The sequence below is a fragment of the Hyperolius riggenbachi genome, chromosome 5 (genome assembly GCF_040937935.1).
Source record: "Hyperolius riggenbachi isolate aHypRig1 chromosome 5, aHypRig1.pri, whole genome shotgun sequence".
Classification (NCBI taxonomy): domain Eukaryota; kingdom Metazoa; phylum Chordata; class Amphibia; order Anura; family Hyperoliidae; genus Hyperolius; species Hyperolius riggenbachi.
This window is the reverse complement of record NC_090650.1, coordinates 192,118,222-192,145,975: the sequence shown is the minus strand read 5'-3', so window position 1 is coordinate 192,145,975 and position 27,754 is coordinate 192,118,222. Positions and strand designations below refer to the sequence as shown.

General features: G+C 41.5%; 1 protein-coding gene across 3 annotated transcripts in view; it reads right to left on the bottom strand.

Annotated features, from left to right (window-relative positions):
- The window catches only part of ABCA13 (ATP binding cassette subfamily A member 13), a 770,386-nt gene that overhangs the window by 507,240 nt on the left and 235,392 nt on the right, over window positions 1–27,754 (bottom strand). For all 3 annotated transcript variants that reach the window (XM_068236514.1, XM_068236515.1, XM_068236516.1), the window contains exons 17-20: window positions 26,988–27,064; window positions 21,806–21,912; window positions 11,046–11,170; window positions 150–310 (exon numbers count right to left, since the gene is read on the bottom strand). In XM_068236514.1, coding sequence (XP_068092615.1) covers window positions 150–310; window positions 11,046–11,170; window positions 21,806–21,912; window positions 26,988–27,064 — 470 coding nt within the window. The remainder of the gene's footprint in view (window positions 1–149; window positions 311–11,045; window positions 11,171–21,805; window positions 21,913–26,987; window positions 27,065–27,754) is intronic.

Genomic DNA, 27,754 nt, shown 5'->3' with positions numbered 1-27,754 from the left:
TAACTTCATTTCTGACTTCCCTTAAAACAAAATGTTATACTTGACCTAGAAAGAATCAAACTTGCAACAACTCGGTATTTGATTGTTGGTATGAGGTATTACATGGTCTGTGCTTGTTTACTGGGAAGCAAGACAGAAAAAAAACTTACTTCTTTATCTGTTGCTGAGTATGATCAGATGTTGGACTGCACAGACAATTATTTTCACTGATTAAGTTTGTAACCACATCTGTGAAATGTATCAGCGATTCAAGTACTTGTTCAGTCGTCAGTGTGAAACTTGTGCAGTCAAAATCTGTTGAAGTGACATTCTAAAATGAAAAAAATGTATATACATTAGCTCAAAATGTATTTTTTCTAAAACGATTATTAGACTAAAAAACATATGTACACATTCCTCAACTCTAGGCTCAATTCCAAATCAACCTACATTCGATTTCTGTAACAGTTATGTGCATCATGTAACTCACGTCCATTAGAAATACATTTTTAGTGGAGATAATGTTGATGGCTGTCTCATTTTCAGTACACTGATTTAAAGTGTACAGGAGAGTACGTAATACAAAAAATTGATACTTACTCGGGCCTTCCTCCAGCACCACAAGCACGTCTTTGTCCCTCGCCGTCCTTCCGGGGTCTGCCGTTCAGCCACAATTAGCCCTACATGCGCAAAAGACCCGACTGACATGAACCAGTTAACAGGGTTGATTGCGGCTGAACGGCAGACAGTGGGAGGATGGCGAGGGACTAAGACATGCTTATGGGGCTGGAGGAAGCCCTGGGTAAGTAGTGATTCTTTGTATTACGTGGTCTCTGGTTTAGTATAACTCATTTAAAGTATTCCCCTTACTCTGCAACTTGAAACAGATAACTGGATAGCTGCATTTGGCCCTGCAGGGATACTTCTGCAGCCATTTTAAAAAAAATTTCAGGCCACCTCATGTGGTTGGGATGAGAGGGAACTGACACGTCTGTGGCAGATGCGTTGAAGAGCAGAGGGCAAACAAGAGTTAAAAGAAAATTTTAAACAGATAACTATGCACTTTTAATGTAAGCCTTGTCCTCCTGTGAACAAGGCTATTGTCTGCATGCATGCAATATAATCAAAGCATATTGAGATATATGTTAACAAGACCTTTTGCTTTATACTTGTGTAGAAAAAAAGTGTTAATAGAACTGTAAGGTAGCCATTAGGTGTTTGTAGGACACTCCAGAAGAATTAGAATCAGAATAATTTTTATTTGCCAAAAAAAAGTTTCCGAGCCTTGAGGTCCTAGTGCAAATGGCCCAAAAACCTCCAACCTGACAGGAGCCGAGTGAAGAAGCGGTTGCTTGGTGTGAGGGTTTGTTAATGATCCTCAACGGCCTCCAGCACAATCTAGAGTTGTAGAGAGGTCAAGTGGGGGAATGGGTTTCTCAATGATCCTATCCACAGATCTGATGAACTTCTGTAGTTTTTAGAAAAGGTTTAGTGGTTCTTGTAGGGACCACGAGTATCTAAACTAGAAATAGAGAGAGACAAGGAGCCCAATGGTGCAGTATCATTAGGTATAGCGGGGCAAAGGCATGTTGCAGTTCCTGCAACCAACGTATGAGCCTGCTGGGAATTCACCTTCCCCGCCCGGTTCTCCAGGTCCTGTCAGATACTGGACGGTCACTCTCCTGTAGTCCAACACACATTCCTTAAAACTGTGAAGCTATTACCTCCAAAGGAGGTCTGACTGATAGAAGGGTGAGTGTAAGCACCCCCAAAATATATACAGTGCTGCCCATAATTATTCATACCCCTGACAAAGTTAGAATTTTATTCAACCAGTAAGTATTTTTTGATGGGAAATGACGTAGGTGTCTCACAAAAAATAATAAGACGATGTACAAGAGGCATTATTGTGGGAGAAAAATTCTCAGCTTTTATTTACATTTGAGCAAAACGTGTCCAGTCCAAAATTATTCATACCCTTCACAAACTGTCACAGTCTGTGGGAAAATCCAAAGTACTATACCATTCCAAGTAGTCCAGGCTGTTCTAAAGTATAGTAATTACCCTGATTAATTGGGAACAGCTGTTTTACTCAACTCAACAGGTGAAAAACAGCAGCTCTCTGCAGTTGGTTTGTGGACAGTCATGGCTAAGACAAAGGAGCTCAGTGAGGACCTGCGGCTGCGCATTGCGCCTGCTCACAAGTCAGGAAAGGGCTACAAGGCCATTTATAAACGTTTTCAAGTTCCAGTGGCTACCATGCAAAGTGTTATTAGAAAATACAAGATGTTCCACACTGTGGAAAATCTCAGAGGACATGGTCGGAAGTCAAAAGTGACAACTGTGCTGGCCAGGAGGATAGTGAGAGAGGTGAAAAATATACCTTTTTACCGGTTCTCAGTTCCCGGTTACGGATGTTTTTACATTCCTGTAATGCTCCTGTTTGCCGGACTTGTGTATAGCTTCTTTGCATGAGCTTCTTTGCATTGGCGTAGTTTGTTGGAGTTTATTGTTTGGATAGCCTTTAAAAGACTTGGTTGGTATACAGTCAGGAGTCCTTACAGAAGCTGATGTATGAGATGACATTGTCAGCCCACTCATCCAAATTAGTTGCTTCCAAGGTCTCCTAGTCATTGCAGTTAAAACAGGCTTGAAGTTAAAATTTAGCCTCACTTGACCACAGTTTGGTGGTCTTCAGAACCGGTTTTAATGATTCCAGGCTCTGCCTATAAATGAGGATCAAATGGATGAGGCAGTGGTTGGAGGAGCCTAATGCTGCCTATGGGACAGCCTTGTATGTGTATTTCAGGACCATGTAGCAGTGTTCAGGTTCCTAGTGGGGCAGGTGACATACTTGATGGAAATGTAGCAGCTCTTGGCGTATGTTGTCTCTGTTGAAATCTCCCATAACAATGAACAGCAGAAGGGACATCTTCCACTGCATGATGGTATCACAGAGGTGGTACAGGGCATGTTTGACTTCAGAATCAGGTGATATGTATACGCCTACAAGGACATAGGTGGAGAACTCCCAGGGCAAGCATTTCAGACTGCAGTTGATCAGTAGTAGGAGTTTGAATTCAAGGGAGCACTTCTTGACTAGTACTGATAATTTGGGGCACCATAACAAGCTGATGTAAAAAAAACGGGTGATGCTTCCTTTCTTTTTTCCAGATAGGGTGGTGTCGCAGTCTGATTAAGGCTGAGGCTTGGAAGATGAAGGGCATTGTCTAGGATGTCATTATACAGCTATGTTTCCAAAAAACAGAGGACTGGTGTGTTGCTGCCTTGCACCCTCTTGTCACTAAGAGGATGAAGTTCCTCCGAATTGTTAGGAGGGAAGCACACTCTCACCAGGAGGACCAAGGGGATGGGTGACTGCAGCCCTTTTCTTTTTAGCCTCACAAGAGCACCGACACTACTGCCCCTCCTCTGCTGTCCCGACTCAGGAAGCAGAGCCAGGTTGAACTGGAGCCTACCCTTGGGGTGGGGGGCTCTGCAGGTTTCCCAGCTGTGACCTGGTGTAGGTGATGTGCAAAGTTTATGTGGCTAGCGTGGGAGAATGGTGGGGGCAGTGACAGCTATGATATACACATTATGTGTATTTTTGGTTAATGCTGCCACAATATGTATATTTTTTGTAATAACTTATGTGTATTCTGTGAAAAGCGCTGACGCACTAGGTGTATTTTGGAGAAAAAAATGCCGCATTATGTATAGTAATGGGTATTTTTGAGCATAAGCTGCCACATTTTTGAGCATACACCACAAATTGGGTAGCACATGTAATGAAATCTCAATTCATTACATGTGCTACCCAATTTGTGGTGTTTGCTCTGTGGTGCCCCTGCGGCCGATTTTATATCGGTAAGACCACTCGGCCCTTAAAGGAGCGGGTGCAGGAACATTGGCATTCCATTGAAAAGGAAAAAGGAGCAACCAGGTTAATTGAGCATGTTCGCCGCATACATGGCGGCAACCGCATGTTTTAAGGTTCTGTGGCTTGGTGCAAGTTATGACCCCTAGTATGGTAGGGGACCATGCTCATTTGTTATTAAGAAGAGAATCTGTGCTTATTATTAAAAGTGAAGCTATTAGCCCTCTAGGTTTTAATGATCATAATGACTTGGCCTGTTTCTTGGATCAATAGGATTCAGTTTCTCCTGGTGATATCTTACCTGTACGATGTAATTATGCTAAAATGAGAATATGAATAGATTTATTGTTCTTTTTGTAAATTTTGAATTGTGTTAATGTGATTTGGTAATTAGCATTCACTGTATACTGTTTCAGTATTACAGTATTGGCTATTCACTCCACTTGAATTGTAATGATAGCTGTTTAATGTATAAACATTGTCCTGTAATATACAGGCAGTCGGATATCTTGGTCCTCTCTCCCCGCAGTCTGTCCAGTTTTTACGCATACGGGGAACAACGCGGACGTCATGACGCAACCCGCCCCATCATGTGATACAGGAAGTAAAACCTGAATGTTTTTGTGTATTAGCGTGGACCAGTCTCAGAAGAAGCACTGTCAAGCGAAACGGCCGTTAGGCTGCCCATTGTTTGCCCTGTACCCACGGCCATCTGCCTCAATACTGGCAGGACAAAACCAATGTTGATTTTTGTCACTGTGTGCAACAACTATGTGATTGTGACTCACTCACCTACCACTATATACAGCATATTGTTTGGAATATACTGCTGAACATCTGAACACAAAATACATTTAACACTGCTGCAGTGCCTGATTGTCTACTATCTCTACTTTACTGACTACAGTAATTAACGTAATAGTGCCCACATTAGTGGACTATTGTGGTCACACTGCAAGCATACTGCACTAAAGAAAAACATTTTAAAATATCTGCAGCACCATTGACTTACATGACTTCCAGTCACCGCACGTCGACGCGGATGCTGACTGGTAACGCGCTGATGCTTTAACTTTCACATCAGATGCGATACTTCCAGCACAACGCACCGCACCAGGTGTGAAATGTCTCATTGATTTTCATTGCTTTAGCATTACCCTGCTAGCCAAACATTGTAAGCAAATTAGATGTAATTTGTGTCTAAAGATAGGACACCCTTACACCCAAATGCCCAGAATCTTGGTCCAACATGGACAAACAGGTATATGGAAAGATGAACAGGATTTTCATTGAGGAGTCTCTTGTGGTGGTGTCTCTGGTGAAGGGGTGCCCCCCTCCCCACTTTCATCAACCGTTGTTGTGCCTATTTCAAATAGTTCTTCCTCTCTCCCCCCCCTTAATATTCCTACTTATCCTCTGTCCATTCCTATTCCCCCTATCCATACAGAGTTCAGTAGAAACAAGTAAACTGGGGGTAAAGCTGATATCCATCCAAGACCAGTTGTAGCTCCTATCCCAAGCTTCGTCTTAAGTCAAGGTAAGATGGCTGAAACAGAAACAAAATGGGGAAGAAACATGTGATCCTGTTCCTTCAAGAGTTAAAGGATACCAGATGCGAAACATGCTACCGTGTTTCCCCTAAAGTTAGACATCCCTTGAGAATAAGACCTAGCAGGAATTTCAAGAATGCTTGAAATGTAAGACATCCCCTGAATTTAAGCCCTAGCTAGCACCCCACATGACACCAGCAAGTCAAGCTGAATACAAAGCCTGGATACAGGAAAGCAGCAGTATAATGTGAGTTCCACACAGTCCTATATATGTGTCAGGCAATTTGTGTTTTTGTTGGCGTTTGTTTGTTTCACGTTTCAATTTAGATTGCATGTGTAGGGCCCAAAAGCCTTGAGGTTTGCCTTTTCCAGTAGATAACAGATTCTGTTCAGGAAACCATGTGGCTGAAAGCTGTTACCCTGGGAGGACAATATTTTTATTTAATTACCGGGAACAAAAGACTCTCCCTTCAGCAGGCAGCTCACACAAAAAAAAATGTTTCTTGTTTTTCCACTTTATTTTATTTGGGCTACCGTTAATAATAGTTTTGTATATATTAATATTGATATTGCATTTATAATAAACAACTTTAACCACTTCAGCCCACAGGGTTGTTCTTTTTTTGCCTCTGAGCAACTTTCACCTCCCATTCATTTGCCAACTTACTTTATCACTACTCAGCACAACGAATTGATCTATATCTTGTTTTTTCCGCCACCAATTAAGTTTCCTTTGGGTGATACATTTTGCTAAGAATTATTTTATTCTAAATCCATTTTAACAGGAATATTAAGAAAGAAATGGAAATAAAACATTATTTCTCATTTTTTGAAATGAATGCATGCTACTGTAATTACAATCCATGTATTTTATTTGCCTATTTGTCCTGCTTATTACACCATTTAAATTATGTCCCTATCACAATGTATGACGTCGATTTTTTTATTGGAAATGAAGGTGCATTTTTTCAATTTGCATCCATCACTATTTACAAGCCCATCATTTAAAAAATTATATTAATATAATCCTTTGACATGCATATTTAAAAATTTCAGACCCTTAGGTAACTATTTATGTTTAGTTTTTTTTTTTCAATTGTAATTTTTAATTTATTAAAAATGTTATTTGGGTAATTTTTGGTGTGGGAGGTAAACAGCTAATTTTAAATGTAAAAACATGTATTTATTCAATAACAAATGGATGTGGGTGTAGTTATACTATTGGCCACAAGATGGCCACAGTCAAAAAGTCCTGGAAATGTACAATCACGCTTCCAGGAACATGAATGAAGATGGGAATTTTAAATCAGAAAAACCGCAGCCTCTGATAAGAGGCTGTTGGTTTTCCTGTGGGGGGCTTCGATCAATGAATGGGACCTGTAATCCCATTCATTGATCGCTGGCCTGACAGCGGGAGTGCACGCAGCCTATCTGGACGAGAATGTTCATCCAGATAGGCTTAAGTGGTTAAGTCAATTTTCATTTGCAGGTTTAAAATAGTCAGCGCAGGTTCCTTTGTCCTTATACAGAGGTGGTAGCAGATACCTTAAATATTGTGTAGTAAAATGTTTATGTCATTCACACACTCCCTCCTAGTCTGTCTGCTGCCCAATTCCAGTGGTTTAAGCACATCGATTGCATCCATAAGGTTTGTTAGTCTGTGTGTTGAAATATATTTAAAGGAAATGGGCTTGATTCACTAAGACAAATAGCATGCCTTATCTGAGTTAACACTCCTTATCAGAGATAACACGCCTTATCAAAGTTAACACGCCTTATCAAAGTTAACATGCATTATCAGAGTGGGGTTTGGGAGGTAGAAGAAAGCACGGGAGGAAAAACCGGGAGCCCAATCTGGTGTAGTACTGTGAGTGACGGTTGGAGGTCTTCAAAAGTAAAAAGCTGTTATACTCACAAGAGAGGGTTGCAGTCACAGCAACCACTAAGATCGTGTGTGGGGAAGTACCGTCCCCACTCGGCCTTGTCGGCTGGTGGTCGCAGCTCCTTCAAAAAGTCCACTGGAACAGTGGTGACCCCAGTTCAGGGGTGAAAAGTCTATAGAAGGGTTAAGGAGGCGCCCAATGTATTTGCACAGTTTTGGGTGTGTTTCATATGCTAAAGAGCAATATTCTCAAGAGTAAAAAGTAAAAAATGGAAGGTCCTACCTTAAAAAAGCAGTCCATCCATTACATTTTGTTAAAAGTAGAGACTTTATTGGGCACTTAACTGACAACGCGTTTTGCGGTGAAAACCGCTTCCTCAGGTCGAATACTGTGCCTTGGAGAACAAACAGGGCACATAGGATAATATAAAGCCACTAGTCATACAGATTTGCATCAAGTTCAAGAACATTTTTGACATTTTTAGCATTTTTAACCATTGGTAATATTCAGTGCAGCATAATAAAAAGTGAAGCATATTAAGAACACCGGTATAGGTATAGGTAAAAAGGGCAATAGAAAGCATTGCTTCTCTATCTAAGTTGTGGTATGCCTTAAGAAAGAGTTATATTACTTAGACAGCTATTAATGAGCCATAAGGACAGTGAAGCATATGAAAAACAGTATACAAGGGACATTAGAGCATAAACATATTTTAAGTATGGTGTCTAACTGAAAAGTTGAGGTAGTGAGGGTCTGCAGTAGTATAGAGTGGCCAAGAGTTATGGTAAGTCCTGGGCATAATGGAGAGGAAAAATTGCGGGCCAAGGGTGACCTCCATATTGTATATGTGTATGTATATATCCTTCTTATATTCTTAATGTTTTATGACTCTTTTCCACCTTATTGTGAAACAAAGTATGTCATGAGTTACAAAATTATGCTCTTCCACATATGATGCGAGCCGGCCTGCATCACTAGAGGGCTTCAATAACATGGCCGCAGCCAGAGGACTCTGCCCCCGTTCAGCTAGCGCCATATCTTAGAAGAGACCGGCCTCTGACATTACTCCTACCTCCAACGTCACACGCTGGGTCTAGCGTGGTGACGTTGCTTACTATTCACTTCAGGTAGCTATCTATTTTGAAGGAGCCGGTGTAGTGACAGAATGGGCAGCCCCACAGATTGGGCAGCCCCGCATGTGCAGTAGGAGCCTGTGCCCCATTAAATTGTGCAGCCACGTAAAACGTCCTAAATATCTCCACTTCTGCAGCATGTACACTCCCGAAATTTTCAGGGTAGGAAGGGGAGCCCCCGATCTAGCTCTGTGCCGAATTGCAGCCCCCGAGCCCTGCTGGTTCCCGAGATAGGTTTGCTGTAATCAGTCTCGAGAACCAGCGGGGCTCGGGGGCTGCAATTCGGCACAGAGCTAGATCGGGAGCTCCCCTCCCTACCCTTAAAATTTCGGGAGTGTAGGAGGTGCAGAAGCGGAGATATTTCAGGAAAATAATGTCTAACTTCCTACTGAGCATGCGTGATACTCAGTGAGGAAGGGAGCTTACGGGCTGCCCATTCTGATATTACACCGCCACCCGCACTCCACACTGACATCATGCCGTACGCAAGCGCGGTGATGTCAGATGACCACGCCCCCTCTCCCGGAACTCAGTCCAGCGCTACATAATCTCCTAGCAGCCACGGCGTCTGCCATACAGGCGCCCAGGATAGCTGCTGCAGTTAACAGGTAAGCGCTGTGACATATTATCTGGCAATTCACAGATTACCTTCCCACCACTCAGAGGCTTCCCACCCTTCTCACCCCAGCTCCAATAGTTATATCCCTACAGCGAACAAGTGACAGCAGCATAAGAGAAAAGTAATAGTTGTCCATCTGAAAGGTTCTCTTCTTTCCACAGAGGACCTCTGGAGCTCTGACAGAGTGGCCATTGGGTTCTTGGTCACCCCCCAAACTAAGGCCTTTTTCCCCCGATTGCTCACTTTAGATGGCTGGCCAGCTCTAGGAAGAGTCCTGGTGATTTTGAACTTCTTCCACTTATGGATGATAAAATCCACTGTGCTCATTGAGACCTTCAACGCAGAAGATTTTTTTCTGTAACCTTCCTCAGATTTGTGCCTTGTGCCAATCCTGTATCAGAGGTCATTCCTCTGACTTCAGGCTTGTGTTGTGCTCTGACATGATCTGTCAACTGTGGGACCACATATAGACAGGTGTGTGCCTTTCCAAATCATGTCCAGTCAACTGAATTTACCACAGGTAGACTTAAATTAACCTGCAGAAACACAGCAAAGGCTGTGAATACTTATGTACATATGTGTGATGTTGTATATGATATAGTAGCCATTTTGTTTAACTTGTATTTTATGGGAGCCTCCATTTTCTGTATGACCGTCATTTTGTGTAGTGTGGTTCATTTGGAGAGAGTGCAGATTCTCCATCTCCTATGCAAAGGGACATGCGTTTGCATTCCCTCTGAAGTCTGCATATGATGACATGTAAATATTGCAGCCAGCCAGCAGCCGCCACCTAGGCATTGTTAAGCTAGAGTCAATGCAAACACCTTATTTTAAACTGTAAACACCTTGAAAGGAAGCGGGCAACATATCTGAATAAGGCTGTTTGGGTTGTCAGAGCCAGAAAATGTTGGGTGTCTGCCTATAGTTACCAAGATGTAGTTTGATAAATTAGAAAGGCATTTCCACAGGAAATTGGTTTCCTAGCCTAGAGCTATATTCTGGGCTATAAAACAGATGCTCACATGAGGAATGTTGTACTTCTCAGGAGCTAGCCACACGTTAGGGGTGCCCTGACTTCTGGCCAAAACCTGCATGCTCCTACAAACAACAATTAGACCTTTACGCTGGTAATGTTTGATTTCTGTTTTACTCCCTTTTTATTTTGATAAGCAAATTGTTTTGTGTGTGTCTTTGTACTTTTTACTTTGTTTTTTGTAAATATCTTTATATATTTCGTTCTGTACTGTTCCACTTTTTTTGAATATTAAATCTTTATTTAATAAGCTAGTCTTCTGAGTACTAAGCAGAGCTTTACATCTCCTAGAGAGAGACTGCAGTGTAATTGTATTACAAGTTCAGTGCCTGATTCTATGCTGGTATTGTTCATCGCTGCCGTGTGAGATTGCATTGTGTGTGTGATGTTCTTGTACTTTGGCCTAAAGCCCGTGGCTGACCCAAAATACATAAAACGCCAGCCTGAGGGCAAGTAGCTTAACTGCAGAATAGGAATTGTCGAAGTGTCTAGCAAGTATCGTCCTGGATGACTGCTAGTGGTGGCAGAGTATGGTTGAGGAGCAACAGCTTTGTGTTAGCTAGAATAAGGCGGCTTCCCCTCTCGATTTTGGGTTAAATCCCCAGCCAGAAATTGTTTCTGGAGGCTTGCCATGGGGCCGGTTCATCACAATGTGCTTTCTCATTTTTTTTTTATTTTTTACAAATTTGCAAAAATCTCAAGTAAACTTTTTTTCATGATGTCATTATGGGGTGTTGTGTGTAGGATTCTGAGGAAAAAATGAATTTAGTTAATTTTGGAATAAGGCTGTAACATAACAAATGTGGAAAAAGTAATGCACTGTGAAAACTTTCTGGATGAACTGTACCTCTTGCTTCAGGTTCCCTTTATAAAAATAAGAGGCAATGTGATCTACACATTAGTCACCTTCTAACATAAACTGATGAATGGAAGGGTAACAGATAAAGAGCAAGACAACAGATTATACATACCTCCTTAAATTGATAATTTATTAAATTCAGACTTTCCATGAGAGAGATAAACAATAATCCAAATGTCTTATTTGTACAAGTATTGGAAAACATGCAGATTAATTCAGTGAGAAATTGTGGGTTATCTGTAAAAAAAATATGGAGATAAAAAAAAATGATATTATCTATATGAATAAACATTCCAAATGTAATCTTATGTTTAAATGAACAGAAAAGTACACATTAACCTCCCTGGTGGTATGATTAGTTTTTGATTTTAGGGTCTAAAAGTGGTGCAAATTTTCACAAGCTTTTAGACCCTAAAAGTAGGAACAAATCATACTGCAGAGAGATCTGTGGCAGTCCTGCACATTACTCACCTCCCCTGTATCCCACACCGCAATTCTCCCTCCGTACACCGGGTGGCGCTCTAGCCCTATAGTGAGATCGCCATATTTCATCATGACCCTCCTTCACTACTCAGTATTTCATTTGTTCATACTATGATTGGAGTGTAGTAAAGCACTGGGATCAATCAAACTCTATTAGCCCTTTTTTAAAGAGAACCCGAGGTGGGTTTGAAGAATGTTATCTGCATACAGAGGCTGGATCTGCCTATACAGCCCAGCCTCTGTTGCTATCCCAACCCCCCCTAAGGTCCCCCTGCACTCTGCAATCCCTCATAAATCACAGCCTCGCTGTTGACACACAGCGTGTCGCAGCGGGCTGTGTTTATCTCTATAGTGTCAGTCTGCTGCTCTCCCCACCTCCTGCAGAACTCCGGTCCCCGCCTGTGTCCCTTCCCTCCCCGCTGATTGGAGGGAAGGGACGGGGGACGGGACTGGAGCTCTGCAGGAGGCGGGGGAGCAGCCGAGACTGACACTACAGATGTAAACACAGCCCGCACAGCGCGGCTGTGATTTATGTCTGATTGCAGAGTGCAGGGGGACCTTAGGGGGGTTTGCAATAGCAACAGAGGCTGGGCTGTATAGGCAGATCCAGCCTCTGTATGCAGATAACATCCTTCAAACACACCTCGGGTTCTCTTTAATCAATGGTACTGTAATACCTAAAACATAACTTTTAATGTATCATATAATAAAATATAATAGGGCTATAAAACATCACCATGTGATACTAATGGGGGAGAATGAAAGGACTCCACTAGAGTGCATTCACAAAAAGTCGTGACCATTACGTCCTGTAGCATACAGGGTGAGAGATGAGCCCATATACAATTTTTCAGGGCTAAGACCACCCAAACTAATGAGTATGCTGTAAATAAATGGTCATGCAGCTTAGAGGTGGGCATTTATAGCTGCAATATCTCCCTCAGTCTGCCTTTGCCATAGATTAGATCAACAAGCCATGCTTCGCTTATTAATTAGATTAAGCTTCGTCAGGAAAATAATAAAAGGTGCTGTCCTTAAAAAAGTGCATTGTAACGTGACAAAAGGTATAGCCCAAGTCAGAGCCACTGGCTCGGGGATACCACTCCTAGCATATTTTTTCTACCCCAAGCTGTAATTACCCCTAAGGAGGTTAATTCAATTTGGACTTGGAACACCAGTCTCTGGCACTGCACAGTACAGTGTTGGTGCTAAGAGCCATCTGACCACATATTAAGACTACTCATCTTCAAAACACAGACAGGGAAGGTAGATAACCTTAAAGGGGAACTGAAGAGAGAGGTATATGGAGGCTGCCATGTTTATTTCCTTTTAAGCAATACCATTAGCCTGGCAGTCTTGCTAATCCTCTGCCTCTAATACTATTAGCCATAGCCCCTGAACAAGCATGCAGCAGATCAGGTGTTTCAGACTTTAAAGTCAGATCTGAGAAGACTAGCTGCATGCTTGTTTCTGGTGTTATTCAGATACTACTGCAGAGAAATAGATCAGCAGGGCTGCCAGGCAACTGGTATTGATTAAAAGGAAATAAATATGGCAGCCTCCGTATACCTCTTACTTCAGTTCCCCTTTAACTGCACAATGGGTAAATGTAGTGGTGAGGTGGGGTAAGAAAGACTTACTGGGAAATAATACAAATCTCTGATCCCTATCAACAACAGGGTTCAGCGGGTTACCCACACCAGTCGCCAGAGGGGAGACACGTTGGTCCATTCAGTGTAGTGCATGTGTAGCCCTGGACATCTAATGGCAAGGACAACACAGACCTGTTAGTGCTCAATCTCATGTAGCTGAACGGCTACCTAACTAGTTATCATGGGGGAGTCTTATTTGTAATCAGACATTCAGGTCAGCTGGAGGGACATGACAAGCAAAGCGAAGCAAAGTCGCAAATGCCGATCATGAATCCCGCATATTTCTATGGAAATCGAAATTTGCAATTTCCACGGAAAGGTTTTTTTTTCTGCCATTTTTGTGAATAAAGTTTAAAAAAATTCTGAATCCGCTATGTTTTGCGGAAGTCCACTATTATGCAGACATTCTTGATACACTGTTACTGTTGAATTCTCTGATTGGCCAAACACTTTTGAGTTAGAAGTATTGGACCAATCAGACAATGCAAAAGTTTGTCACAGAAATTGGAATGCCGCAGAAAGTTTAGAACAATCACAACACTCGGGTACTAGTACTGAGTTTTTCACATTTCAGGCCAATCATAAGTCTTGGAATTTGGAAGTACTCTGTAGTATTGGACCATTCAGAGTCCTACTACTACCATGTACAAGACACGGTCATGGGAAGTAACTGTGCCCCATCATTCATGAACTTGTACGCAGTGGAATGAGAAACATGTTGGGGAGAGAGCCTTCACTAGTTTAATACATGTGCATGTCTTCATGGCTCAAGTGTTGGGTATTACCTGCCGAGGAGTGATTAAAAAAGAACAATACTATTGGTTGGCTTCCTTGTAATTATGAATTAATATTGGTATAAAGTGAGGTAGAGTATGAGAGGAAGTCTTTTGAGCCACGCCGTCTTAGGAAGTCTGGTTATCCTTATACTAAAACATGTTGGAATACATGAGGCCGGCTATGGAAGCTATAAATAGGTGATACTGCTATCTCCCAAACATATCACATATGGAGCATTAAACCATAATGAAAAATATGCACAACTGATTGTACTTAGTCAACTGCTACAAAAATAAGTGACGGGGCCTCCCCTGGTGAGATTGCTTTAATGATATTGAGCAATGCATATCACTGAATACGTTTTTGTTATAATTTCATAAAGCAGCACTTGAACCTATTAGCATCTGTATGTTTCAATTCATAACTGTTAGAATGTAAGTATACTTGAATTCTAGGCCACAGATACTACAGTCTAGTAAATAATTGAGATGCAGGGTCTCTTTAAGCATGGTTTCTCTGAGAGAAATTATGCAGTCATTTACAAGAAGCATGTTTCTCTAGAAGGACACATAATATGTTTTCAGGTCTAAATGTGCCGACATTGAGATGACGGAATGGTAAACAAAGCCGATATTTGGAAAACATTGCATTCCGTGCATCTAGGTCATAAAGCACTGGTATATTAGATGATGATGTGGGTCACATGCCCATGCCCGCGAATTGTAGGTTTGGGGGTATGGCTCAGGTGATGTCAGAATTTAACTCCTTGATGTTCATATAAAAATAAGAGACGGTATGGCTGAGAGGCTACTTCTACTTCGTCTTCTGCATGCTATCCTTCTCTCCAAGCTTCCTATTTAGAATAATAGCTTCATGTGTGTATGCTGTAAATATATGTGATGTACATAGCACATAGGAAAGACTGTTTATACTCTGAAGAAATCAACATGTAACACAAGATGCCTGATTGCTGAATAAACCCCTTGAAAGATGAAGGTGGCTGTCTCCGCTCTATCTCCTGTATGCTGTCGCTGTGAGTTGCAGCTCTAATGAGTTGCTGGTGCCGGAGTAAAAGGTGTGTTGTGCTGTTGCCAATAGCAACCAATGTATAGATTCTTACAATAACCAATTATATTAAGTCATATTCTTAACTTAGCCTCTGGAGAATATCGAATCAGTTTTGCATCTAGTGTCTATCTATCTTCTTTTGATTAAATAAAAATGATGTATGGTATGTTTTATATAGGCTTCAGCCTGCTTATAGCAGACACTCCAGCTGATTTATAACAATGACTCACACACTACAGAGAGCTGCTGTTCTGAGTTCTCTGTAACTGGCTAAGTGAATAGATAAAGCAGGCTGCTAATTAGTTACTTATGTAGCAGCCTGTTTGTTTATTTACTTAGCTAGTTACAGAGAACAGCAGCTCTCTGTAGTGAGTGAGTAAGCGTTATCAGCTGGAGTGTCTGCTATCAGTGAAGTCTGGTCCATCGCATAGTGATGCAGCTCAGCTCTCTGTAGTGTATGAGCCAGCGTTATAAATCAGCTGGAGTGTCTGCTATAAGCAGGCTGAAGCCCATCGCATAGTATGCTAATGAGCCAGCTCAGCTCTCTGCCAAAGCAAAATTAAGTGATAGCATCTACTTTTTTTTACACAAGGTCTATGGAGAAAGATATGCTCTCCATATTAAATAACTGATATGTGATTAATGTAAATAATAATTTTCACTAAACTGCCCCTTTAAGCTGCTAGGTACATAAATTGTTACCCCAGATGAGTGACTATTTTGTGGGGTATATTGCAGGGACCAGGAAATGCTGTACAATTTGGCCTTTGCTTTTTCAAATGCAGAGCGCTAAAGTTATTTTAACCACTTGCCGACTGCTCCACGCCAATTGGCGTGAGCAGTGCGGCAGCCCCAGGACCACTCCACACCCATTGGCGTGAACTGTCCTCTATGGGGCTAGCAGGAGATCGCGCGCACGCTGCGCGCGCATCTCCTGCTTGGGGGGCGGAGCTACGCCCCGCCTTCAGTCTCCATGCGGCGATCGCCTACCACATACAGAGTAGTGAAGCAGTACAGTAAGGCCCCATTTACACTTAATCAGTTACTCTCAGTTATAAATGAAAGGACAACTGATTTTCAAAGCAATGCCCATGGTTCCCAATGGCTCAGCTCATACTATGGGCTTGATTCTCTAAACAGTGCTAACTGTTTGCACGCCCATGCTAAACAGTTAGCAGGCGAAGTGGCGTGCGTGCATCTTTGCGAGTGCAAAGTTTTGTGCCCACGCGGTAAATACCGTTTGTGTGCGATAATGCTGTCAGTGGCTGAGCAGATGTAGTCATTACAACAATTGTGCAGAGAACAGAAAGTTTTTTCTATCTGTGCCCTCAGTTATCTCTCAGGACAGGGAAAAGAAACTTCTCCCCCCACTGCGGCTTATGGGCTCCCCTGCAGCTGCATTTGTTGCACACCTTCTGTGCGCATTGTGTGTGCATGTGCATCCTCGCATGATCTTCTGCGGGGTTGCATATGCACGCAGCTCTCTGCACAGTACTTATTTATTTATCTATTTATTTTTCTATATATTTACTTGCACTTTCTCACTTTACAGGATATGTATTTTGCAGTGGTTATATATTTTGTTATCACAATCTTTGTCCACTCATTAAAATTTGTGTAATTTTTCGAATGATTCCCCAACCAGATTGCACTGTTTTTTGTTTTGTATCACAATTTTTGCTTACCTGCTGCTGGTATCCTTACAAATGTCATTTATACAGTATGGTGCAATATTTTGTTATGGGACAGGATTACTGAGTACACTCAGTTTTAACTGATAGATTTTAATGATGTGTTTTTTATTTTATTTTAATTATGGAATTTGACTTCAATAAAATTAGTTCACATTTTTGCATTATAATGTGTTAATAGTGGGTTCAGGGGCATAATTAGAAATCACTGGGCCCTCCTGCAAAACTTTGGATGGGGCCCCCTCCACCCCATCCTTCCCCGCTTTTTGCACAGGAAAACTGAGAACCAATGTTATTCATTTAACAACAATTTCTCTATCAATTACACTAGCTTCTGTGATAAAATGTGCATGTTTTCACACATACAGACACACATGGGGTGCAGAAAAGGCATATAGAAAACCGACAGACGAGGGTGCTCCCATCCTCAGCTTATTACACTCACTCTGTCCATCTCTGATGAAGCAGAACTTCAGCTCTGCAGACTCCTCCAGCATCTCTACCGTACACAGCACTTGGGGAAGAGTCTGCTGCACACTGAATAGAGACTGTCTACAAATCTTTGTCTGCAAAACTTTGTATGATTCCTTATCAGTGGCTGAGCAGATGCAGTCATTACAACAATTGTGCAGAGAGCAGAACGTTTTTTCTATCTGTGCCCTTAGTTATTCAGCAGGAGACCTTAGGCAAGTCTCCTTAACACTGCTACTGCCTATAGAGCGCGCTCTAGTGGCTGCAGCTCTGGCGCTTTGAGTCCACCAGGAGAAAAGCGCTATATAAGTGTTTGTCTTTGTCTTTTGTCTTTAGTTGTCTCTCAGGACAGGGAAAAGAAACTTCTCCCCCCACGGGCCCACTGCAGCTTATGGGTCCCCCTGCAGCTGCATCCCTTGCAGGGTCTATTGTTACACCCCTAGGTGGGTTACTCTATATACAAATTCTTGACCTAGTTTGGCTTCTTTTCTAGTGATTTGTGATTCATTTTGTTTAGCCAAGCTGGTCCACTGACCATTGTTTGAAATAATAAATCTAAGGATTTTGGTTGCTCTATTCTTTAGTTTCATATGGTGCTTTTAAAAAAAAAAAAAAAAAAATTGGAATGCAGCAGTGGAAAAGTCCACCCAAGATTCTTATTTTAAACAGGCTTGCACTTAAGAATCAGCAAAAGCATGTGTTTTGCACTTTTGGCAAACACGCAGCTAGTGGAAAAGGCCCCTAAACGAGATGAAAAACTAACTATAGAAAGTAACTTGTCTATATATATATATATATATATATATATATATATATATATATATATATATATATATATATATATATATATATATTATCTAAAGTTTAGATAGTTTACACAGCAAATCTAGCTGCAAACAGCTTCAACAGTATATGATTATTTCTTCCTGTGATACAATGAGAGCGGCCATATTCTGCTTGTCATCATTACACACAGGCACCCCCCCCCCCCCGCCCTCTCCGCCACCTTGCCTCTGAAACCTCTGCATGCCCAGTGTGTGCTGGGGGTGTAATTTGAGAAAAGTAGCTACATTAAGTGCAACACAACTGTGGAAGGAGAGGCATAACTGCAGATACAACATTTTCTGGAATTTACCAGCTATATTCAAGAAAAAAATCAAATTCTTGTAATCAAACCTAATTTCATTTATAAAACGATATATTTTATTGTAGCCAGATAAAAGTATTACCAGTGATTTGTAACTGTTGCACCCAGTTATCTGATGCATTCCATATAAGGGTGCCCATACAAGTATAGATTGCCACCCAATGAGGCAAACAGATCAATGTCTCTCCATGGTCTGACTTTTCATTGCTCTGTTTGATTCAGTATAATGCTATGGGCTGTCGATCTACTTTTGCCTGTACAATCAATCACCAATCTTACCACTTATGTAGTATAAGACACCACCTGAAAAATATATCCAAGTCACAGTGAACTTCTTGTTGTTATAGTAGATGGATGTTGGTAAGATTGTATAAAAATGTTACAGTTATATTGAATAGTGTACGGCCACCTTTAGGGCCCTTTCACACCGAGGCGAGGTGGTGCGGAATTTTTACCATACCCCACCACCGTGCAATGTAAGTCTATGAAAACTTTCATACTACAACGTTACGGCGCAACAGAAGTGATGTTTTTGTCGCATCCCTGATGCAGGTCAAAAACGACATTACTGCTGCGGTGCTCCATCGAGTTGCGGCGATCTGCGTCGCCCCGGAAGCCATGTTAGTTTATGGCGATGCCATGGGCCCCTTAGTGCAAATGTCACCACATTACATGCAATAATATCAGATCTCATTTCAGAGCGGCTGACCCCCCTAAATGAATAACAGGAGTGGGCCCCTTAGCGTAACTGTCATTACATAATATGCAATAATATCAGACCTCATTTCAGAGCGGCTGACCCCCCTAAATGACTAACAGCAGTGGGCCCCTTAGAGCAACTGTCCCCACATTACATGCAATAATATCAGACCTCATTTCAGAGCGGCTGACCCCCCTAAATGAATAACAGGAGTGGGCCCCTTAGCGTAACTGTCATTACATAATATGCAATAATATCAGACCTCATTTCAGAGCAGCTGACCCCCCTAAATGACTAACAGCAGTGGGCCCCTTAGAGCAACTGTCCCCACATAATATGCAATAATATCAGACCTCATTTCAGAGTGGCTGACCCCCCTAAATGACTAACAGCAGTGGGCCCCTTAGTGCAACTGTCCCCACAGAATATGCAATAATATCAGACCTCATTTCAGAGCGGCTGACCCCCCTAAATAAATAACAGCAGTGGCCCCTTAGCGTAACTGTCCCCACATTACATGCAATAACATCAGACCTCATTTCAGAGCGGCGGACCCCCCTAAATGACTAACAGCAGTGGGCCCCTTAGTGCAACTGTCCCCACATAATATGCAATAATATCAGACCTCATTTCAGAGCGGCTGACCCCCCTAAATGAATAACAGCAGTGGGCCCCTTAGCGTAACTGTCCCCACATAATATGCAATAATATCAGACTCATTTTAGAGTGGCTGACCCCCCTAAATGACTAACAGCAGTGGGCCACTTAGTGCAACTGTCCCTACATTACATGCAATAATATCAGACCTCATTTCAGAACGGCAAACCCCCCTAAATGACTAACAGCAGTGGGCCCCTTAGTGCAACTGTCCCCACATAATATGCAATAATATCAGACCTCATTTCAGAGCAGCTGACCCCCCTAAATGACTAACAGCAGTGGGCCCCTTAGCATAACTGTCATTACATAATATGCAATAATATCAGACCTCATTTCAGAGCGGCAGACCCCCTAAATGACTAACAGCAGTGGGCCCCTTAGTGCAAATGTCCTCACATAATATGCAATAATATCAGACCTCATTTCAGAGCAGCTGACCCCCCTAAATGACTAACAGCAGTGGGCCACTTAGCGTAACTGTCATTACATAATATGCAATAATATCAGACCTCATTTCAGAGCGGCTGACCCCCCTGAATGACTAACAGCAGTGGGCCCCTTAGCGCAACTGTCCCCACATAATATGCAATAATATCAGACTTCATATCAGCGCAGGTTGGGGGAGAGAGAAAGACAGGGAGACCAGGATGGATAAAAAGAGTGGAAAAGAGAGATCAAGACAGGGAAGAGGAGATAGGAAAAAAGAGGCAAATAGAACACAAGAAGAGAAGTGAAAAAGAGAGAGACTATGATGAAGAGGAAGCAGCATCTATAAGCAACTATCCAGCAACTAACAGGTTACATTTACTCTGAATAAATTACCGGCTGCTTCCCCCTTTCCTCCGCAGAGACATGATTTGCCGCTGTCTGCGGGCTGAAGAGGTCATGAACTTACAGCGAAGTGCCCGGAGTCAGGCGGCTCTGCAGCTAATGCAGTTGTAGCCAGACTGCTTCCAGCTCTTATGCTCACCTCCTGCTGTCACAAAGCCCTGCTTGATGGATGAACTGCCCAGCCACATCCAAATTTGCAGATCAGCGCAGAGACCACATGTAACAAGCGAGGCAAGAAGTGCCCTGTCACAGCGCTGTATACTTCACACACAGAAAGCACACAGGACGTTCCTGTGTGTGAAGTATACAGAGCTGTGTTAGCCAGGGAACTGCTCACCTCATTCATTACTATGGGTCACCACCAGGGGCGTTGCTAGCCCCAAAGATCAGTGGCACATGCCCCTGATCTATTCTGGGGTGCCCCTAATGTCCCCCAGGCAGAGTCAGCTGTGGTGCCTCAATGGTGGACATGCTGGGAGCTGTGATGCATTAATCGGTGGTATGCTGGGTGCTGTGGTGCCTCTATGTGGGCATACTGGTTGCTGTGGTGTCATGCTGGGTGCTGTGATGTCTTTATGGGGGCATACAGGGAGCTGTGGTTCTTCTGTGTGGGCATGCTGGGAGTTGTGGTGCCTTAATTGGAGGCCAGTGGGAGCATGGGAGGGGGTCCACTAGAAGGTCAGGGAATGCTATGGGGGGGGACCAGCCAGCACAGAAGCCAGGTAACTCTGCCTAGTTATGTTTAAGTGAAACTGTCTATGTACAGTATGTGATATGCTGCATTTTTTTTTTTATTAATGGAGAGGAGGGCTTCATCCAACATTTTGCTGGGCAGGCCTACTTAGACCGCGGTTAAGTTCATGTACAAACAATATGATGTATAATGTTCATTTTTGTATGCTAAAAGTTTCATTATGCAAACATCAATAAAATACTTTGAAACTAAGTTCATATAAATTTGGCTCCACCCATGACCACACCCACATTCTGGTGCATGACCACACCCACTTTCCAGGCTGAAGTGCCCAAAAGTGACCCTGATCTCTTAGGATCCTAGCAACGCCCCTGGTCACCACACTGATCTCCAGATTTGGATATGGCAATTAGGTATTTAAGTAATTTAAAAAAATCTTTTGGGTGAAGAATGCCCAATAAAGTATATATAAGTGGCTGAAAAAATGAAAGAAGCAATATTGTTCTCGGATCCACTTTAAGTGTAAATGGGGCCTAAGTATCTCACCTCCTACAGTACAGAGTCATTCTCCTCTGCTGTAACCTGCGACCAGGACCAGGATGCAGATGAATGACCGTATATGGCTGCACAAGAGCAAGATGGATTGGACCTGGCAGGCTGGCACTATGATGTCAAATAAATTACTTTTAAACACATACCTGATAACTTAGGCACGGTATCCCGTACAGTGTTTTGAATCTTGTGAAGTAGAATGAAATCTTCTAAATCTATTTTTTTATAAAGCAACTGACAGATTTCTGACAAACTAGAATGACAAATGAAAACAAAGGAATTACTTATGGTATATCAAAGATACTTCAATAAAATATAATGTTCACCAAAAACTCGCATAAGAAAAAAACATTAACTGAGTCATTATTTTCACTGAGCATTACCAAAATGCAGGCTATTTTGTGGTATATATTGTGTTTGACAACGATCAAAACAACTTTTGTGCACCTAAGGAGAGCCTTGGGAATATTATAGAAATAAGCTTCATGTTTATAACTTTGATCATTCCTCTTCAAATACTAAGGGGCTGATTTATAACATGAAAATAGAAGTCTACTTTGTACAAAAATCCCTTAAGGCTGAACTCTTAGTAATAAAAAAAATAAAAAATCTGCAAAGTGAAGCGATCTGAAGGCCGATAGGCAGAATGCTGGGCAGAATCATATCATATTGGTAAGCATCATGTGACTTCAAAAGTGACCTATAGCATTTATAATTACTAACATATGTGACAGACCTTTTACATACATACAACATACTCTTGACAAAGAAGCTTTTGCATGCTGTTACTTTGAGCCTTGCGGAACTATAACCTGAGGAAGAAGGTTGAATCCTGCTAAGCATTGTTTTGGTGCTGTATTCCAAATTACTTGCTTAAAGAGGAACTCCAGTGCAAATAATGTAATAAAAAAAAGTGCTTTATTTTTACAATAATTATGTATACATGATTTAGTCAGTGTTAGCCCACTGTAAAATCTTTTAAATCCCTGATTTACATTCTGACATTTATTACATGGTGACATTTTTACTGTTGGCAAGTGATGTAGCTGCTGCATGCTTTTTAGCTTTGGAAGCAGCTGTAAACAGCTATTTCCCACAATGCAACAAGGTTCACAGACAGGAAACTGCCAGGAGTACCACGGTCCTAAGAGTTGCTTGTGGGAGGGGTTTCACCACAATATCAGTCATACAGCGCCCCCTGATGGACTGTTTGTGAAAAGGAATAGATTTCTCATGTAAAAGGGGGTATCAGCTACTGATTGGGATAAAGTTCAATTCTTGGTTTCTCTTTAACCTCTTGAGGACCGTGGGCTTAAACCCCCCTAGTGACCAGGCAATTTTGTTCAAAATTGGCCACTGCAGCTTTAAGGCCAAGCTGCAGGACCGCACAACACAGCACACAAATGATTCCCCCCCCTTTTGTCCCCACCAATAGAGCTCTCTATTGGTGGGGTCTGATCGCCCCTGCAGTGTTTGGTTTTTTTATATAAATATTTATGTTATTTCTTTTTATTAAATTTCTGTATTTTTTAATGTATCTTATTTCCTCCATCCCTCCCACCCCCCAGGCAGCCAATAACGGCGATCGGCTGTCATAGGCTTCAGCCTATGAGAGCCGATCGCTCTCTTGCCCTCCAGGTCATGCCTGAGACAACCACTTTCTAGAAACTACAACCTGGGCTAACCAAGCTCAGGTTCTTATTTGAGTCCATTATTTGATAATTATATTGTTTATTTATTTTTGTGTAACATGCTTATCCAATGCGTCAGTGGTTTGCAGTATTATTAACATCTATTAGCAACCAATGATGCATGCAGCACAAACAGAGGGTGTCTTCAGTGCCCAGTACCAAACTTTTTAATTAATGTATCACCTAAAAGAGGCAATTTTGTGACAACAAGAATTTGGGAACCTCACTTGGGCAGACTAAGTGCAGGTTCTTGTTTCAGCAACCTGCAGTTGCTGTTTGTTTTCTCAGGTTTCTCAGGGCCTAGACTCTGGAAGGAGAAGGAAGGAGCTTGGTGGGGCTTCTCATTCCACCCAAGTACACATTGCTTTGTTCTAGACAATCAGGAAATCTGTACAAAGCCTCGCACACCTACGCATGACTTAAAGAGAAAAATCTCGCTTCAGTGCTTATATTCAGCAGGGGCATGTGTGCCCCTGCTAAAATGCCGCTATCCCGCGGCTAAACGGGGGTCCCTTACCCCCCAAACCCCCCCCTGCAAAATCTACGACCAACTTGGTCGTAGATTTTGCTGCTGTTGAGGCAGGGCTAACGGCTGCAGCCCTGCCTCTCAGCGCCGTCTATCAGCGGCGCATCGCCGCCTCTCCCCCGCCCCTCTCAGCGAAGGAAGACTGAGAGGCGCGGTGGAGAGGCGGAGATACGCGCTGACAGACGCGCGTGAGGCAGGGCTGCGGCGGTTAGCCCTGCCTCTATGCGGAAGAGATCCCCGGGAACAACGGAGGGGTTTTGGGAGGTAAGGGACCCCCGTTTAGCCGTGTGATAGCGGCGTTTTAGCAGGGGCACACATGCCCCTGCTGAATATAAGCTCTGAAGCGAGATTTATTCTCGCTTCAGAATCTCTTTAAAGGGACACTTAAGTCAAACAAAAAAAATGAGTTTTACTCACCTAGGGCTTCCAATAGCCCTCTGCAGCTGTCTGGTGCCCTCTCCGTCTCCCTCCGATCCTCCTGGCCCCGCCGGCAGCCACTTCCTGTTTCGGTGACAGGAGCTGACAGGCTGGGGACGCAAGTGATTCTTCGCGTTCCCAGACACATTAGCACCCTCTATGCTGCTATATGGTATATGATATATGCTATAGCAGCATAGATGGCGCTATTGTGGCCAGGAACGCGAAGAATCACTCGCGTCCCCAGCCTGTCAGCTCCTGTCACCGAAACAGGAAGTGGCTGCCGGCGGGGCCAGGAGGATCGGAGGGAGACAGCGAGGACACTGGACAGCTGCAGGGGGCTATTGGAAGCCCCAGGTGAGTAAAACTCATTTTTTTTGTTTGACTTAAGTGTCCCTTTAAGCAGACGTGTGTACTACACCCGACAACCCCCAATGCCCAACCCGCAAGTGATCCAGACGGATCTACCTAACCCCAGTGACACTGATTTCCATGCCAATCCCATTGTTCATGCCGCTCTCCCACCCACCGTGTGACGTCACGCATGCAATACTTAGCATCTATCCATCATCCCTTCACCCACTGCATATTTGTAAATTTTTGGGGGATTTTATACCACTAGCCACTTCTTTTTAAGCTTCCAGGTTTGCAAGCCTGATTGCATTTTTACTATTTTTGTTACATTTCTTTTATTTCTTAAATGCGGATGCCATCTCCAAATGCTTTAGGGCCTCAAATGCATTTCCCTTACACTTAAAGTGGATCCGAGATAAACTTTTACTCATTGCATAATTGTGTTCCTTTCATATAGTTTATAGGGCATTCTTCAAGCCAAATACTTTTTTTTTGTTTTGTTTTAATACACTAATTCCCTATAAACTAAACAATCCTCACCCACAGCTTTTCACAGTGCCTTGGCACTGTAGCAAGGGCTTACAGTATGGGAGCTCAGTCTGGGCATGATAAGGAGGAGGTTACTAGCCATTGATTTCAGAAGCAGAGGAGAGGAGGGAGTAGGAGAGGGGACTGAATTTACACACAGGCAAGCTGATAGCATCTCCAGCCCTCAGCCTGTGACCATGTGACAAACAGAACATGGCTGCCCTCATTGTATCACAGGAATAAATAATCATGAAGCTTTGAAGATGTTTGCAGCTAGACATTCTGTGCAAACTATCTAAACTTTAGATAAGATATATAGACAAGTTACTTGTTATAGTTATTTTTTTCACCTCAGATCCGCTTTAATCATGTCTAAAACAATACCATTAATTCACACTGGAATTTTTTAGCTCTATAATTTGTATTACCATAAGGTATATATATATATATATATATATATATATATATATATATATATATATATATATATATATATATATATATATATATATATATATATATATATATATATATATATTCTACAATGGCCATTTAGAATCTGTTTGAATGTTTGCAATTTACTTTCAGTTTTCATTGCCCTGCAACGTACTATCATCGCCCACTAGACTTAGTAAATCCCTGCACTTGTTAAAATTGGCTTTTTTAAAAATACTAAGATTAGTTATCCCCTTGCTCCCAGCTATATTAAGTCACAGAGTCACTGATGAAGGACGGAAGTCCGTAACATGTAATGCAATGCTCTGCTCCATAATACACAGCAACAGTTTTGCATCCAGTTGTGTGCCATCTCTCTTTCGTTTGTTTGTGGTATATTAAGTCACAGGTTGAATATTACCATGTTATGGTCAATGCTTCCCAAGTACTCTCAAACTTGCACTTAAAACTTTAAACTCTGGTCCTATTTGAAATTATCAATTCAAGCAGAGACTCTCCCCTGGTTGGTTCGTTTACCATTTGCATCACAAAATGATATCACACATCCTTCTGCCCAAAGCATTCTGGGAGACCGGGTGTTGTTTCTGTTAACTTTACAACAAATCAACATTCCACAGTGATGCACCTTGCCAGCAGTGCAGATATGCCATCTGAGATAAATTTAGGAAACTGAATCGGAGTAGGAAAGATTTTACAATGGGCAAACTCTGACTAAATAATTTATAAAGTAATGTTGTAAAAAATATGCAGTTGTATTAATGAAGTCATATTCAGTAAAGTTCCTCTTTAAATAAAGCAGATGATGATTCATGATGTCATGTTGTTAAAACCCCGTGTGACAGCACTGCTATCATGGCTAATCATGGCTGAACTAATTACTAGTTACTAGCTGGTAATGCTGCTTATTCAACATGTTTTTTTTTCAGTAGAAATGTCTATAAAACATCCCTGCAAGCTCAGATAAGGATTATATTGATATTACTTTATTCTTCTATATTTAGTATAAAAAAAAATCATAAGAAGTTTGATTGCTTTAAATGAACTGAATAATTTCAATCCCAACTAAATTTCCCAGCTCTCCAATTTATTAAAATTATTGTATTCAATAAAAATGAGGAAAAATGAATCAATCATTATCTTTTGGTTCAATTATTGTTCTGCTTAGATGGACCCAATTGATCAGAACTATCTTGATCTTTTATGATCTCAACCTTAACATGTACATCCACCACCAAGCATTTTGCTTTACTTTCATATCTACCTAGAGAATTCACTGCATAAATAAGTTACATTTTATATCTTCTCAAAAATATAGCCTATATACAGGTTAAATTTACTTGAAATGTTAATACTTACTTTTTGTTGTTCTCCAGGCCTTCTTGTAAGTATTCAATAAAAGATGCAGCAGTATTGCTGTTTGAGTCTGAGAAGAACTGAGGTATAGAAAATAAAGTCTTTAAAACTTTTAATGAACCATTGATCATCTGCATTATGGTATTATCATGATATTTATCTGTCATAGTCTTAAAAAGTATCAGTGAAAAATCCTTAAATAATCTTTTACTTTCCCAAGCATCCAGAAAAAAAGAATTAAGCTTCAAAAGTATTTGTTCCAGTTCTGTCTGTTCAACAGCATTATACATATTATTATGACTGGAAAGGCTAAATATAAGTTTTGAAATGTCCTGTTTCTTAAAACCATCCAGTAGCTTAAGATATGTTTCAAATATATTTTCAGACACATTTGTAATATCTTCTTTGCTTTTGTTTTCAAAGAAAATGTTCATAATGTCATAATGTCTTGCTTTTATTTCACTGGAGCTTGTGATGTTATACAGCCAAGAAAATATGTATTCCTCATAAGTGTTATTTTTATTCCACAGAGAACCTAAAATAATTTGTTTTAATATACTCAGAGATGAACTTAATTTGTGATGCTTTATGTTGTAAAAACTATTGTAGTGAAATATTTTCCTTAGAATGCCCACTTTTGATTTTGAAATTGGGTTGACATTTTTTTTTATAAGTGTTAAAATATTTATTAATTTTTCCACTGCTGCAGGAATATCTTTATCCAACAGTTCTTCATCTAGAGTAGCAATAACATTATTAAAGTTAAGTAA